At 34.6% G+C, this 16,942-nt stretch overlaps 1 protein-coding gene across 1 annotated transcript in view; it reads right to left on the bottom strand.

Annotated features, from left to right (window-relative positions):
* LOC143241619 (uncharacterized) overlaps positions 1-13,000 on the bottom strand; it is a 51,223-nt gene extending 38,223 nt beyond the window's left edge. Inside the window, exons 1-6 of the mRNA XM_076484795.1 lie at positions 12,773-13,000; positions 11,907-12,107; positions 8,291-8,422; positions 2,288-2,487; positions 1,248-1,344; positions 39-254 (exon numbers count right to left, since the gene is read on the bottom strand). Coding sequence (XP_076340910.1) covers positions 39-254; positions 1,248-1,344; positions 2,288-2,487; positions 8,291-8,422; positions 11,907-12,107; positions 12,773-12,832 — 906 coding nt within the window. The 5' untranslated portion in view covers positions 12,833-13,000. The remainder of the gene's footprint in view (positions 1-38; positions 255-1,247; positions 1,345-2,287; positions 2,488-8,290; positions 8,423-11,906; positions 12,108-12,772) is intronic.
* Positions 13,001-16,942: the final 3,942 nt, after the last annotated feature.

Genomic DNA, 16,942 nt, shown 5'->3' with positions numbered 1-16,942 from the left:
ACATCTGGGATGTCATGTGAAATAATCTCAGAAACTACCTGGACATGACTCTTTTCAAGACTTGAGTCAGAAGGGGACCTCTCCATTGTTGTTGTGCTCATAGCCAATCTAAATCTAGAGCGAAGTGATTCCAGTTCACTCTTATGGACTTGGTCCAGCCATCCTTGCAATGCTTTTATCTCTTCCTCTTTCTGTTTCTCCCACAAAATATGTTTGTCTTCCAATTCCCTTTTACATTCAGAATCCATTTCTTCCTAAAATAAATAATCCAAAGATTGAAAACTATAATTGTTAATAAATTTAGATAAATATTTTATATACAGAGCCTTCATGATTATACATAAAACTCTAGTTTTAAGTTTGTTCGTTTATTGAACAAAAGTTACCCAAGGAATTTCTGCACTAACTGTTCCTAATTTAGAAGTGATAAACTAGATGGAAGGCAGCTAGTAAATACATCCATCACCAATTATTGGGCTACTTTTTACCAGCAAAAATTGAGACTGACCATTACATCTTGCAGAGAGAGCACATTAGATGATGGGATTCAAACCTGTGACCCACAGATCTCAAATCAAGCTTACTGACCACCACTGGAACCTGTGACCCACAGATCTCAAATCAAGCTTACTGACCACCACTGGAACCTGTGACCCACAGATCTCAAATCAAGCTTACTGACCACCACTGGAACCTGTGACCCACAGATCTCAAATCAAGCATGCTTGAACACCTCATTTTATAAATTGAAATTAATTTTTATGTTTGCAACAATAGCCATATTTTGTCCAAATTGTAGCTGTGGAAACATCTTTTTTAGCTTTGAGTTTACAGTGACTTTCTGATATAAATATTGCCTATTTTCCTCTCAGCTTTACTGAAGCAAGCCATTACATTGCAAAACTTGATGCAAAAACCAAACTTGCCAGAAACTAAAATATTAGATCTAGTAACTCAAATTTTGGGATTCAAATCTCTTGCACGTTTAAACAATAAATGACACCAAATCACATGCAAAGCTTTGTTTCAAAAATAAGTACAACTGAAGGATCACATTATTAAATTTCATAAAAACTAAACTACTACATAACATTGTCATGAAAGAAGGAACCCTTTATTTTACATTTTACAATGAACACGTTATTACAAGCTGACGTTCCACATTCCAGCAACCTGTGTTGTACAATACCAGTTACAAGTATGATTGTATCAACTCTTATAAAAAATATCTTAAAACTGAAACTTACCCTCAACTGAACAAGTTTGTTTTTCCATTTTTCCTCGACTGTCTTTGTAATCTCTTCCTGAAACATCTCCATGTGTTGTTCCCTTTCCCTCTGAACTCTAAAGACAGTTAAATAAACTCATTAAAGGTTTTCTTACAGTGGTATTAATTTTCTAGAGACACTGTGGTAACAGTTTAATATTACTAACTCTGTCCCAGTCTTGGGTTAACAGTAGATAAATATGTATCAACAATGTTCTTTCACAATATTTCTTGTAGAAAAACATATTACCTTGTGACTTAGAGGGTTCTAAGTGTAGAATTTTCAAAGACAATTTGAGTTATAATACACAAATATATTGTACATAAGACAGAAACAGATCACCATGGTACTGCCTCTTTATATCTATTAACAAAACATCAGTATCTGACATTTCAAATCTCAAACAAGTCAATGTTCATCTAATGAACAGAGACAGTGAACATTACACTAACATTAAAACTACAGTTAGGCAAGTAAGAATTGCAAGCTGTGTAAAAAAGACAGCACACATGTTCCCGAGAACTAGCACACAACATGTTCTCGAGAACTATACTATTTCTTCAATTTTGAGAAATTTAAAAAGGAATTGCAATATACTTTTGTTCTTTTATTTTAAGATTAGCTCTCTAAAGGTTTGGTCAAACTTAAGCTACAAAAATACTCTCTCGTGGAATGTGGTTATATCTTATGTGTATTCAAAAATTACATATCTTAATCTTAAGAAACTGAGATGTTGAAAAGTAACTTTACATCAGAATAACACTACAAGTTACGATCATCCATCTTTAGCAGAGAGTTAAATAACTAGATGGTTTTAACGATACCTTTAAACAAGTTTTTAGTCTGTTTCACATATTAATATTAAGACAGGATATCTGATTTGGAAGGAACAGATCAGAAAGAAGTCAGTTAGTCAACAGTAATTACAATTGTTTAGACTACAACAAAACAAAAAAAAAACATTCATGCAAAAGTTCAACCTTGGTTCAATCGTCTGGAGCAAGTAAACCAATCCTTACCTTTCCAGTTGCTCCTGGTGGTTCTTGTGGGCTTCTTGGAGAGCCCACTCAACAGACTTCTTCTCACGGTCTTGGTATTCCTTCTCCAGCTCCTGAACTAGAGTTGTTCTATCATGTTGAAACCTTTCTGTCAAAACCTCTTCAAGAGACTGTTTCTCTTCATAAAGGACCTCAATCTGAGCATCTTTCTTATTCAAAGCCTGTAACAGTGTGATACAGGTTGGTTATTACAGTAGCTGTAATAGTGAAAAACAGGTTAGTTATTACAGTAGCTGTAATAATGACAAACAGGTTAGTTATCATAACCTGTGATGACAAGAAAACCCACTTGTAGAAAAAAAATATATCTAAAAACGGTCGGTTTGAGTTGAGAAAATTTTTATGTAGAGGAGCATACAACGTTTAGACAACCTTCATTCATTGTCAGATTCACAAAGAAAGAAAGAGGCAACTGACCGATAGCTGACCACATGTTTGAAGGAGGTTGTGTAACTGAGTGTAGGAATGTAGAAGGTGTGCTTAGATGTTTGATTATATTTATTAATATAGGTCTAAAGGTGTTCTTTTGTATTGGTTTATTTTGGGCTTGAGTTGTTGTATAAGTAAGGCTTTTTTAAATTTTGCATTTGTTTATGTTTGTTTCTTTATTTAGTATTTGGGAGTTTTCTATGGTTATGTTGTGTTTATTTGATTTGCAGTGTTCATGTGTGAAGGTGACATTTTGTGTTCTTTGAATCTGGTTTCCATTTTTCTACTTTTTTCTCCCCCTTCAAACATGTGGTCAGCTATCGGTCAGTTACCTCTTTCTTTCTTTGTAAACCTGGCGATGACCAAAGAAGATCAAAACGTTGTTCGCTCCTCTACATAAAAAAATTTTTCTCTACCAATACTAGCTGTTTTTACATATATATAAATATAGAAGTTAGTTATTACAGTAGCTGTAATAGTGAAAAACAGGTTGGTTATTACAGTAGCTGTAATAGTGAAAAACAGGTTAGTTATTACAGTAGCTGTAATAGTGAACTGTGTAGCCATCTGGTAGAGTTTGTTCTTTAGTAAACTGTCTAGCTATGTGGTACAGTTTGTTCTTTAGTAAACTGTCTAGCTATGTGGTACAGTTTGTTCTTTAGTAAACTGTCTAGCTATGTGGTACAGTTTGTTCTTTAGTAAACTGTGTAGCCATCTGGTACAGTTTGTTCTTTAGTGAACTGTGTAGCCATCTGGTACAGCTTGCTGTTTAGTGGACTGTGTAGCCATCTGGTACAGCTTGTTCTTTAGTGGACTGAGTAGCCATCTGGTACAGCTTGTTCTTTAGTGAACTGTCTAGCTATGTGGTACAGTTTGTTCTTTAGTGGACTGAGTAGCCATCTGGTACAGCTTGTTCTTTAGTGAACTGTGTAGCCATCTGGTACAGCTTGCTCTTTAGTGGACTGTGTAGCCATCTGGTAGAGTTTGTTCTTTAGTGGACTGAGTAGCCATCTGGTACAGCTTGTTCTTTAGTGAACTGTGTAGCCATCTGGTACAGTTTGTTCTTTAGTGAACTGTGTAGCCATCTGGTACAGTTTGTTCTGTAGTGGACTGAGTAGCCATCTGGTAGAGTTTGTTCTTTAGTGGACTGAGTAGCCATCTGGTAGAGTTTGTTCTTTAGTAAACTTTCTAGCTATATGGTACAGTTTATTCTTTTGTGGACTGAGTAGCCATCTGGTAGAGTTTGTTCTGTAGTAAACTGTCTAGCTATGTGGTACAGTTTGTTCTTTAGTGAACTGTGTAGCCATCTGGTACAGCTTGTTCTTTAGTGGACTGTGTAGCCATCTGGTACAGTTTGTTCTTTAGTGAACTGTGTAGCCATCTGGTACAGTTTGTTCTTTAGTGAACTGTCTAGCTATATGGTACAGTTTATTCTTTTGTGGACTGAGTAGCCATCTGGTAGAGTTTGTTCTTTAGTAAACTTTCTAGCTATATGGTACAGTTTATTCTTTTGTGGACTGAGTAGCCATCTGGTAGAGTTTGTTCTGTAGTAAACTGTCTAGCTATGTGGTACAGTTTGTTCTTTAGTGAACTGTGTAGCCATCTGGTACAGTTTGTTCTTTAGTGAACTGTCTAGCTATGTGGTACAGTTTGTTCTTTAGTGAACTGTGTAGCCATCTGGTACAGCTTGTTCTTTAGTGAACTGTGTAACTTTGTGGTACAGTTTGTTCTTTAGTGAACTGTCTAGCTATGTGGTACAGTTTGTTCTTTAGTGAACTGTGTAGCCATCTGGTACAGTTTGTTCTTTAGTGGACTGTGTAGCCATCTGGTAGAGTTTGTTCTTTAGTAAGCTGTCTAGCTATGTGGTACAGTTTGTTCTTTAGTGAACTGTGTAGCTTTGTGGTACAGTTTGTTCTTTAGTGAACTGTCTAGCTATGTGGTACAGCTTGTTCTTTAGTGGACTGTGTAGCCATCTGGTACAGTTTGTTCTTTAGTAAACTGTCTAGCTATGTGGTACAGTTTGTTCTTTAGTGAACTGTGTAACTTTGTGGTACAGCTTGTTCTTTAGTGGACTGTGTAGCCATCTGGTACAGCTTGTTCTTTAGTGAACTGTCTACCTATGTGGTACAGTTTGTTCTTTAGTGAACTGTGTAACTTTGTGGTACAGTTTGTTCTTTAGTGAACTGTCTAGCTATGTGGTACAGTTTGTTCTTTAGTGAACTGTGTAGCTTTGTGGTACAGTTTGTTCTTTAGTGAACTGTCTAGCTATGTGGTACAGTTTGTTCTTTAGTGAACTGTGTAGCTATGTGGTACAGTTTGTTCTGTAGTAAACTGTCTAGCTATGTGGTACAGCTTGTTCTTTAGTGAACTGTGTAGCCATCTGGTACAGCTTGTTCTTTAGTGAACTGTCTAGCTATGTGGTACAGTTTGTTCTTTAGTGAACTGTGTAGCCATCTGGTACAGTTTGTTCTTTAGTGGACTGTGTAGCCATCTGGTAGAGTTTGTTCTTTAGTAAGCTGTCTAGCTATGTGGTACAGTTTGTTCTTTAGTGAACTGTGTAGCTTTGTGGTACAGTTTGTTCTTTAGTGAACTGTCTAGCTATGTGGTACAGCTTGTTCTTTAGTGGACTGTGTAGCCATCTGGTACAGTTTGTTCTTTAGTAAACTGTCTAGCTATGTGGTACAGTTTGTTCTTTAGTGAACTGTGTAACTTTGTGGTACAGCTTGTTCTTTAGTGGACTGTGTAGCCATCTGGTACAGCTTGTTCTTTAGTAAGCTGTCTACCTATGTGGTACAGTTTGTTCTTTAGTGAACTGTGTAACTTTGTGGTACAGTTTGTTCTTTAGTGAACTGTCTACCTATGTGGTACAGTTTGTTCTTTAGTGAACTGTGTAACTTTGTGGTACAGCTTGTTCTTTAGTGAACTGTCTAGCTATGTGGTACAGCTTGTTCTTTAGTGGACTGTGTAGCCATCTGGTACAGTTTGTTCTGTAGTGAACTGTCTACCTATGTGGTACAGTTTGTTCTTTAGTGAACTGTGTAACTTTGTGGTACAGTTTGTTCTTTAGTGAACTGTCTACCTATGTGGTACAGTTTGTTCTTTAGTGAACTGTGTAACTTTGTGGTACAGTTTGTTCTTTAGTGAACTGTCTAGCTATGTGGTACAGCTTGTTCTTTAGTGGACTGTGTAGCCATCTGGTACAGTTTGTTCTTTAGTGAACTGTCTACCTATGTGGTACAGTTTGTTCTTTAGTGAACTGTGTAGCCATCTGGTACAGTTTGTTCTTTAGTGGACTGTGTAGCCATCTGGTACAGTTTGTTCTTTAGTGAACTGTCTACCTATGTGGTACAGTTTGTTCTTTAGTGAACTGTGTAACTTTGTGGTACAGTTTGTTCTTTAGTGAACTGTCTAGCTATGTGGTACAGCTTGTTCTTTAGTGAACTGTGTAGCCATCTGGTACAGCTTGTTCTTTAGTGAACTGTCTACCTATGTGGTACAGTTTGTTCTTTAGTGAACTGTTTGCTTTCTAGAAGGTATTTAAAGCTTCTTATAATAAACTCTATTCTGGTAAAATCTCTACCAGTAGATATTAAAGAATCAGATAACATCATGCTTGCTGCTGGATAAAACTCAAGTAAGTTGATGATGTCACAACTTACGCTTCACCTCTGTATCTCTCAATACTTTATCAGCACTGTGTGAAATACCATACAATCAACTCAGTACAACCAATTTATGTTATGAAATTATGTTTACTCAGACAGTTTATTGAGAAAAAGACATACATTTTTGATAAATTCAAACTTTGATTGTATTGGTATTAAGTTTCATACATGCTATTGACTCTCGATATAATTTTAGAAAACTGCACTACTTTGACTTCATTACCCTCCTCACCTTGGAATAATAAAAACTCTCACATGCTCAGTTGTTTGAACATTCTAGAAGTCTTTCAAATGACCTTAAAAGGGTTAGAATCAAATATCTCTACCCCGGTTACCCCTAACTTGACCTTGCTCTATATACACTTGTAACAAGGTCCAGTTTCCTTTCTCTCTTGATAGAATCAAACTGTACAAAACTTTGATTTTTACAATCTAGCTTTTAAACATGCCATCTTTTATATGCTTTTAGAAAATAATTTTAAAATGGTGGCTACCTTCAGGTGAAGTAAACTCCAAAGTGAAAAATCACCCAAACAATTTCTTCTAGATCTGTGGAAAAGATATTACATTTTCCTGAAGGTAAAGCATCACACACAATGTAAAGGTGGTTCGCTACCACTACTTTGGGTGTAAAACATGTGTGTTGTACAGTTAGCACATCTGTCTTGACACAACAGCTGAATGAGGAAAGAGCATACATGACACTTGTAATTAATTTCTACAACAGAGCATCAACTGACTGACTGTTGTTGTTAATGTATCTGGATAATTGGATAAAACTAAACAATACATTAAATATTCAGACACTGTATATGTGATAAAACTAGTACTTCATGGGGATGGTCATCTAGTGAGCTGGGAAACAGCAGAAGAAGACGATGAACCATCTTCATTTAGTAATTATATTCCCTCAACATTCTCAGTTGATCATACAATGAGAACTAAATGCTGCGATTCATGACTTGTCTCCAGCAAACTTGGTTCTAGTTTACAGTTATGGAATTTATAAACTACACGAATTTCAGTTTACTTAAGTTACCACCAAGTACTCCTTCTCACTACAACATAAAAGACACTCTGCATTTCTCTACAAATGTTGATGCACTAATGTAATAATTAGATACTGAACATAACCCTAAAGAATGAAAACTTTTTTATAGATTCATCAAACATTAGTATGAGTTTTGAACAATGGGGAAACTGATTGCTGTTGCTCATGTTGTGAACATGAAAGAAACTTATCAGAGCATGCAGGTTACACATTACTTAATGCAATTCTTAATGAATAAATAGTTATTTTCACATTTAAATAAATCTATCATGATTCATGAACAAGAGATGACTAGAAATTTTCAACATAATTTTCAGAATCGTCAAATTAACCAGAAATGGTTGCATTTCTTCTGGTGTCAGAGAAAAAATTCTGTTTTGTTGTTGTTGTTGTTGCCCGGGGAAGATAAACAGATTTTCTGAACTTCAAGTATACAAAACAAACTGTACAAACAATTAGAACTATTAATAAAGATAGCAACAGCTAAAATGATGTTCTACGTAGAAATTACAGTCAGATCTCAACTCACACAGGGACCCCCCTCCTTTTAAGCAGCAGCCCCTGTTGGATCAAGTGGTTCATTATTAAATTATGACAGGACAGTAATTACTTTCACTTCATTCAAACGTCCCTTCAAGCTTAAAAATGAAAACAAATTTAGACCACATTACAGACAGAATTAGTTTTCCTCTCGAAATATTTAACTTATCTAAGTTTTAACAGATCTCAAGAGCTCACTCGTCATGATGCAACTCAATATCAAAAGTTATTTTGTTACTTGTTCACCTTAAAAACAAAACTGTTAGGCTTAGCAATCACCTGGGTTAACTCTAGGATTTCTTCTGACTGAACTCTCTTTAATTCCATCCTGACCGACTCCAACTCCAACTCTTGCTCCAAGATCAACTTCTGTTCAAGTTCTTTTCTCTCTCTTTCACATTCACTTTGGATCTGAAAGGAATCAAGGTGATAAATTCCTTAAGTAATCCATTAAACCTACAATTACACATAAATGTTACACATTTTTGTCTTCACCTCAGACAGGTGATAAGTTCCTCAAGTAATCCATTAAACCAACAATTACACATAAATGTTACACATTTTTGTCTTCAACGCAAGTTTATAATAAACGTGTTGAACGTTTTAAAATGTTATCATTTATTTCAATTCTCAAACTTCTAACTTCATAGAGGAAATTAATTTACCAGTGATAAAAAGTTACATTTACATTAATCCTGAACAAAAGTGAATGAAACATGTCACACGACTTCTTGTTTATTACATATGAAAATAGTTTACCTTTCTGACATGTCACACGACTTCTTGTTTATTATATATGAAAACAGTTTACCTTTCTCTGACATGTCACATATGAAAATAGTTTACCTTTCTGACATGTCACACGACTTATATATGAAAACAGTTTACCTTTCTGACATGTCACACGAGTTCTTGTTTATTATATATGAAAACAGTTTACCTTTCTGTTTATTATATATGAAAATAGTTTACCTTTCTGACATGTCACACGAGTTCTTGTTTATTATATATGAAAACAGTTTACCTTTCTGACATGTCACACAACTTCCTGTTTATTATATATGAAAACAGTTTACCTTTCTGACATGTCACACGACTTCTTGTTTATTACATATGAAAATAGTTTACCTTTCTGACATGTCACACGACTTCTTGTTTATTATATATGAAAACAGTTTACCTTTCTGACATGTCACACGACTTCCTGTTTATTATATATGAAAACAGTTTACCTTTCTGACATGTCACACGACTTCTTGTTTATTACATATGAAAATAGTTTACCTTTCTGACATGTCACACGACTTCCTGTTTATTATATATGAAAACAGTTTACCTTTCTGACATGTCACACGACTTCCTGTTTATTATATATGAAAACAGTTTACCTTTCTGACATGTCACACGACTTCCTGTTTATTATATATGAAAACAGTTTACCTTTCTGACATGTCACACGACTTCCTGTTTATTATATATGAAAACAGTTTACCTTTCTGACATGTCACACGACTTCCTGTTTATTATATATGAAAACAGTTTACCTTTCTGACATGTCACACGACTTCTTGTTTATTATATATGAAAACAGTTTACCTTTCTGACATGTCACACGACTTCCTGTTTATTATATATGAAAACAGTTTACCTTTCTGACATGTCACACGACTTCTTGTTTATTATATATGAAAACAGTTTACCTTTCTGACATGTCACACGACTTCCTGTTTATTATATATGAAAACAGTTTACCTTTCTGACATGTCACACGACTTCCTGTTTATTACATAAGTAAACAGTTTACCTTTCTGACATGTCACACGACTTCTTGTTTATTATATATGAAAATAGTTTACCTTTCTGACATGTCACACGACTTCCTGTTTATTATATATGAAAACAGTTTACCTTTCTGACATGTCACACGACTTCTTGTTTATTATATATGAAAACAGTTTACCTTTCTGACATGTCACACGACTTCCTGTTTATTATATATGAAAACAGTTTACCTTTCTGACATGTCACACGACTTCTTGTTTATTACATATGAAAATAGTTTACCTTTCTGACATGTCACACGACTTCTTGTTTATTACATATGAAAATAGTTTACCTTTCTGACATGTCACACGACTTCCTGTTTATTACATATGAAAATAGTTTACCTTTCTGACATGTCACACGACTTCCTGTTTATTATATATGAAAACAGTTTACCTTTCTGACATGTCACACGACTTCTTGTTTATTATATATGAAAACAGTTTACCTTTCTGACGTCACACGACTTCTTGTTTATTATATATGAAAACAGTTTACCTTTCTGACATGTCACACGACTTCCTGTTTATTATATATGAAAACAGTTTACCTTTCTGACATGTCACACGACTTCTTGTTTATTATATATGAAAACAGTTTACCTTTCTGACATGTCACACGACTTCTTGTTTATTATATATGAAAACAGTTTACCTTTCTGACATGTCACACGACTTCCTGTTTATTATATATGAAAACAGTTTACCTTTCTGACATGTCACACGACTTCTTGTTTATTATATATGAAAACAGTTTACCTTTCTGACATGTCACACGACTTCCTGTTTATTATATATGAAAACAGTTTACCTTTCTGACATGTCACACGACTTCTTGTTTATTATATATGAAAACAGTTTACCTTTCTGACATGTCACACGACTTCCTGTTTATTATATATGAAAACAGTTTACCTTTCTGACATGTCACCGACGACTTCCCTGTTTATTATATATGAAAACAGTTTACCTTTCTGACATGTCACACGACGACTTCTTGTTTATTATATATGAAAACAGTTTACCTTTCTGACATGTCACACGACTTCTTGTTTATTATATAAAATGAAATGTCACAGTTTACCTTTCTGACATGTCACACGACTTCTTGTTTATTATATATGAAAACAGTTTACCTTTCTGACATGTCACACGACTTCTTGTTTATTATATATGAAAACAGTTTACCTTTCTGACATGTCACACGACTTCCTGTTTATTATATAAGTAAACAGTTTACCTTTCTGACAGGTCACACGACTTCTTGTTTATTATATATGAAAACAGTTTACCTTTCTGACATGTCACACGACTTCCTGTTTATTATATATGTAAACAGTTTACCTTTCTGACATGTCACACGACTTCCTGTTTATTACATAAGTAAACAGTTTACCTTTCTGACACGTCACACGACTTCCTGTTTATTATATATGTAAACAGTTTACCTTTCTGACATGTCACACGACTTCCTGTTTATTACATAAGTAAACAGTTTACCTTTCTGACATGTCACACGACTTCCTGTTTATTATATATGTAAACAGTTTACCTTTCTGACATGTCACACGACTTCCTGTTTATTATATATGTAAACAGTTTACCTTTCTGATACGTCACATGACTTCCTGTTTATTATATATGAAAACAGTTTACCTTTCTGACATGTCACACGATTTCCTGTTTATTATATATGTAAACAGTTTACCTTTCTGACATGTCACACGACTTCCTGTTTATTATATATGAAAACAGTTTACCTTTCTGACATGTCACACGACTTCCTGTTTATTATATAAGTAAACAGTTTACCTTTCTGACATGTCACACGACTTCCTGTTTATTATATAAGTAAACAGTTTACCTTTCTGACATGTCACACGACTTCCTGTTTATTATATATGAAAACAGTTTACCTTTCTGACACGTCACACGACTTCCTGTTTATTATATAAGTAAACAGTTTACCTTTCTGACATGTCACACGACTTCCTGTTTATTATATATGAAAACAGTTTACCTTTCTGACACGTCACACGACTTCCTGTTTATTATATATGTAAACAGTTTACCTTTCTGATACCTGCTTCAAATTCCTGTTTTAAATTGTCTATCACATCATTTTGTGCCAATAACTGTTGTTGATAAACTTCTATCTCCTGGTGGGCATCTTCTAACTTGTGTATTTCTACATCTAATAGCTGTTGGTAACACTGAAGTTCCCTATGGTGCTCTTTATTAACCACCTCCAAGGCTTCCTGCACCGCTTCTTCCTGAAAATTATAAGGAATACTACATACTGAGTCTCTATAAAACAGATTCCAGTTTCTAATATTTGTAAATAACAATTATACCTTCTTTTTATTAAAACGTGTTGGTGTTACCTAGATGACACTAAAGGCCTTCATACTGTTCTTAAAAAGGTTCAAGTTAAATATACAGTAATATTGAGAAATGTTTCTTTTCTCCAGTTTTACTGGTTAAGTATACAGTAATATTGAGAAATGTTTCTTTTCTCCAGTTTTACTGGTTAAGTATACAGTAATATTGAGAAATGTTTCTTTTCTCCAGTTTTACTGGTTAAGTATACAGTAATATTGAGAAATGTTTCTTTTCTCCAGTTTTACTTCTATGAAAAGTTTCTTTTACATATTTTTCATAACACCTTGTTGTTAGTATTTTAGTCAAACACTAGTTAAATGTTTTTCTACAAAAAAATAAATTCTGATAATTTATGATTACCTTAGAATAAACCTACAGGATTTCTTTTTTTTACATCTACCAGTAATTATGACTATCTGTAATTCACTTGCACATTGATAACTACATACATTTACACTGTGAACTCTTTCAAAATTCACATTTTTGTCAATAACCTCAAGGACTGCTCCAAAAAGACTAAAAAAAAAAAAAGTATTATGGATTTTTCTCCTTTTACCTGTGAACTTCCAAGTTGAATATTTAAGTGTTCTATCGTTTTCTGGACCATAGAACTCATAGTAAGAATGCTTTCTATTACTTTTTCTCGACTTTGCAGGACTTCATTCTGCAGGTCAGCCAAGTCTAGCCTCAGAGACTGTTGTACATGTTTAACTAGCTCTTCTAGAGTGGTAACTGTACTTTGAAGTCGGTGAACTTGAAGCCTGGTGCTGTGAAGGTCCTCCTGAATTCAGTACAAAGTTTAGTCACATCCAACAGCTTTCAATAGAAACTTCTTTATACTACTTGGAACATAATTATTATACCAAGACACTATTCTCATGTGACACCAGAAGACAAAACACCTGGTACTGATACGAATATTAAAAACCACACAAAAGACACGATGTATTATCCACATTGCTGTTTGTTACTATAGAAACATACCACAAATATAAAAACAATACACCTGAACTGGTTCATTTAACTTTCAGTCAAAGCTAAAACAGTTTAATTCAAGGTTTACTATTACAACTAAGGTGTGATGAAACATCACAGTGATACTGCTTCAACTTTAAACAGGACAAAATTGATTTATACTTAATAACATGACCCTCCAGTACAATACACCACCTGCTTATGGATCTATATTTAATAACATGGCCCTCCAGTACAATACACCACTTGGTTAAAAACCTATATTTAATAACATGGCTCTCCAGAACAATACACCACTTGGTTATGGACCTGTATTTAACAACATGGCCCTCCAATAGAATACACCACTTGGTAATGGATCAAAATTTAATATGGCCCTCCATTACAATACACCACCTGGTTATGGATCTATATTTAATAACATGGCTCTCCAGTACAATACACCACCTGGTTATGGACCTATATTTAGTTACATGGCTCTCCAGTACAATACACACATGGTTATGGACCTATATTTAATAACATGGCCCTCCAGTACAATACATCACCTGGTTATGGATCTATATAAAAAACATGGACCTCCAGTACAATACATCACCTGGTTATGGATCTATATTTAATAACATGGTCCTCCAGAACACTACACAACCTGGTTATGGATCTATATATAATAACATGGCTCTCCAGTACAATACATCAGCTGGTTATGTATCTATATTTAATAACATGGCCCTCCAGTACAATACACCACCTGGTTATGGAACTATATTTAATAACATGGGTCTCGAGTACAATACACCACCTGGTTATGGATCTATATTTAATAACATGGCCCTCCAGTACAATACACCACTTGGTTATGGATCTACATTTAATAAAATGGACTTCCAGTACAATACACCAGATCGTTATCGACCTATATTTAAAAACTTGGCTCTCCAGTACAATACACCACCTGGTTATAGATCTATATTTAATAACATGGCCCTCCAGTACAATACACCACTTGGTTATGGATCTATATTTAATAAAATGGACTTCCAGTACAATACACCAGATCGTTATGGATCTATATTTAACAACATGGCTCTCCAGTACAATACACAACCTGGAATTGGATCTATATTTAATAAAATGGCCCTCCAGTACAATACACCACTTGGTTTTGGACCTATATTTAATAATATGGCTATCCAGTACAATACACCAGTTGGTTATGAATATATATTTAATAACATGGCCCTCCAGTACAATACACAACCTGGTTATGGATCGATATTTAATAACATGGCTTTCCAGTACAATACATAAACTGGTTATGGATCTATATTTAATAACATGGCCATACAGTATACAATATACCACTTGGTGATGGATCTATATTTAATAACATGGCTCTCCAGTACAATACACCACCTGGTATTGGATCTACATTTAATAACATGGCCCTCCAGTACAAAACACCACTTGGTTTTGGACATATATTCAATAATATGGATATCAAATACAATACACCAGTTGGTTATGAATTTTTATTTAACAACATGGCTCTCCAGTACAATACACCACCTGGTATTGGATCTATATTTAATAACATGGCCCTCCAGTACATAACACCACTTGGTTTTGCACCTATATTTAATAACGTTGCTATATTGTAAAATCACCATGGTCCTTTAGTACAATACACCACCCGGTTATGGACCTATATTTAATAACATGTCCCTCCAGTAATATACACCACTTGGTTATAAACCAATATTTAATAATATGGCTCTCCAGTACAATACACCACATGGTTATGGATCTATATTTAATAACATGGCTCTCACGTACAATACACCACCTGGTTATAGATCTATATTTAATAACATGGCCCTCCAGTACAATACACCAAATGGTTATGGATCTATATTTAATAACTTGGCTCTCCAGTACAATACACCACCTGGTTGTGGATCTATATTTAATAACATGGAGCTCCAGTACAATAAAACACTCGGTTATGGATCTATATTTAATAACATGGCCCTCCAGTACAATACACCACTTGGTTATGGATCTATATTTAATAAAATGGCCCTCCAGTACAATGCACCACCTGGTTATGGATCTATATTTAGTAACATGGCTCTCCAATACAATACACCACCTGGTTATGGACCTATATTTAATAACATGGCTCTCCAGTACAATACATCACACGGTTATGGATCTATATTTAAAAACATGGACCTCCAGTACAATACATCACTTGGTTATGGATCTATATTTAATAACATGGTCCTCCAAAACACTACACAACCTGTTTATGGATCTATATATATTATAACATGGCTCTACAGTACAAAACATCACCTGGTTATGTATCTATAATTAATAACATGACCTCCAGTACAATACACCACCTGGTTATGGATCTATATATAATAACATGACCCTCCAGTACAATACACCACCTGGTTATGGATCTATATATAATAACATGGCCCTACAGTACAATAGACCACCTGCTTATGGATCTACATTTAATAACATGGCTCTCCAGTACAATACACCACCTGGTTATAGATCTATATTTAATAACATGGCTCTCCAGTACAATACACCACCTGGTTATGAACCTATATTTAATAACATGACTCTCCAGTACAATACACCACCTGGTTACGGATGTATATATAATAAAATGGCCCTCTAGTACAATAAACCACCTGTTTATGGATCTATATTTAATAACATGGTCCTCCAGAACAATAAACCACCTGTTTATGGATCTATATTTAATAACACGGCTCTCCAGTACAATACACCACTTGGTTTTGGACCTATATTTAATAACGTGGCTCTCCAGTACAATACACCACCTGGTTATGGATCTATATTTAATAACATGGCTCTCCAGTACAATACACCACCTAGTTGTGGATCTATATTTAATAACATGGCAATCCAGTACAATACACCACATGGTTATGGATCTATATTTAATAACATGGACCTCCAGTACAATACACCACTTGGTTATGGATCTATATTTAATAACATGGATCTCCAGTACAATACAGTACAATACACCAGTACAATACACCACTTGGTTATGGATCTATATTTAATAATATGGCTATCCAGTACAATACACCAGTTGGTTATGAATCTATATTTAATAAAATGGCTCTCCAGTACAATACACCACCTGGTTATGGACTTATATTTAATGAAATGGCTCTCCAGTGCAATACACCACCCGGTTATGGACCTATATTTAATAACATGGCCCTCCAGTACAATACACCACTTGGTTACTAAACTATATTTAATAATATGGCTCTCCAGTACAATACACCACCTGGTTATGGATCTATATTTAATAACATGGCCCTCCAGTACAATACACCATTGGTTATGGATCTATATTTAATAACAAGGCTCTCCAGTACAATACACCACCTGGTTGTGAATCTATATTTAATAATGTTGCTATGTTGTAAAATCAACATGGCCCTCCAGTACAATACACCACATGGTTATGGTCTATATTTAATAACATGGCTTTTCAATACAATACACCACCTGGTTATGGACCTATATTTAATAACATGGCCCTCTAGTACAATAAACCACCTGTTTATGGATCTATATTTAATAACATGGCCCTCCAGAACAATAAACCACCTGTTTATGGATCTATATTTAATAACACGGCTCTCCAGTACAATACACCACTTGGTTTTGGACCTATATTTAATAA

Source organism: Tachypleus tridentatus, unplaced genomic scaffold, assembly GCF_004210375.1.
Source record: "Tachypleus tridentatus isolate NWPU-2018 unplaced genomic scaffold, ASM421037v1 Hic_cluster_1, whole genome shotgun sequence".
Lineage (NCBI taxonomy): Eukaryota > Metazoa > Arthropoda > Merostomata > Xiphosura > Limulidae > Tachypleus > Tachypleus tridentatus.
Note: the sequence above shows the minus strand (reverse complement) of the source record. Positions and strands in the feature narration are given on the sequence as shown.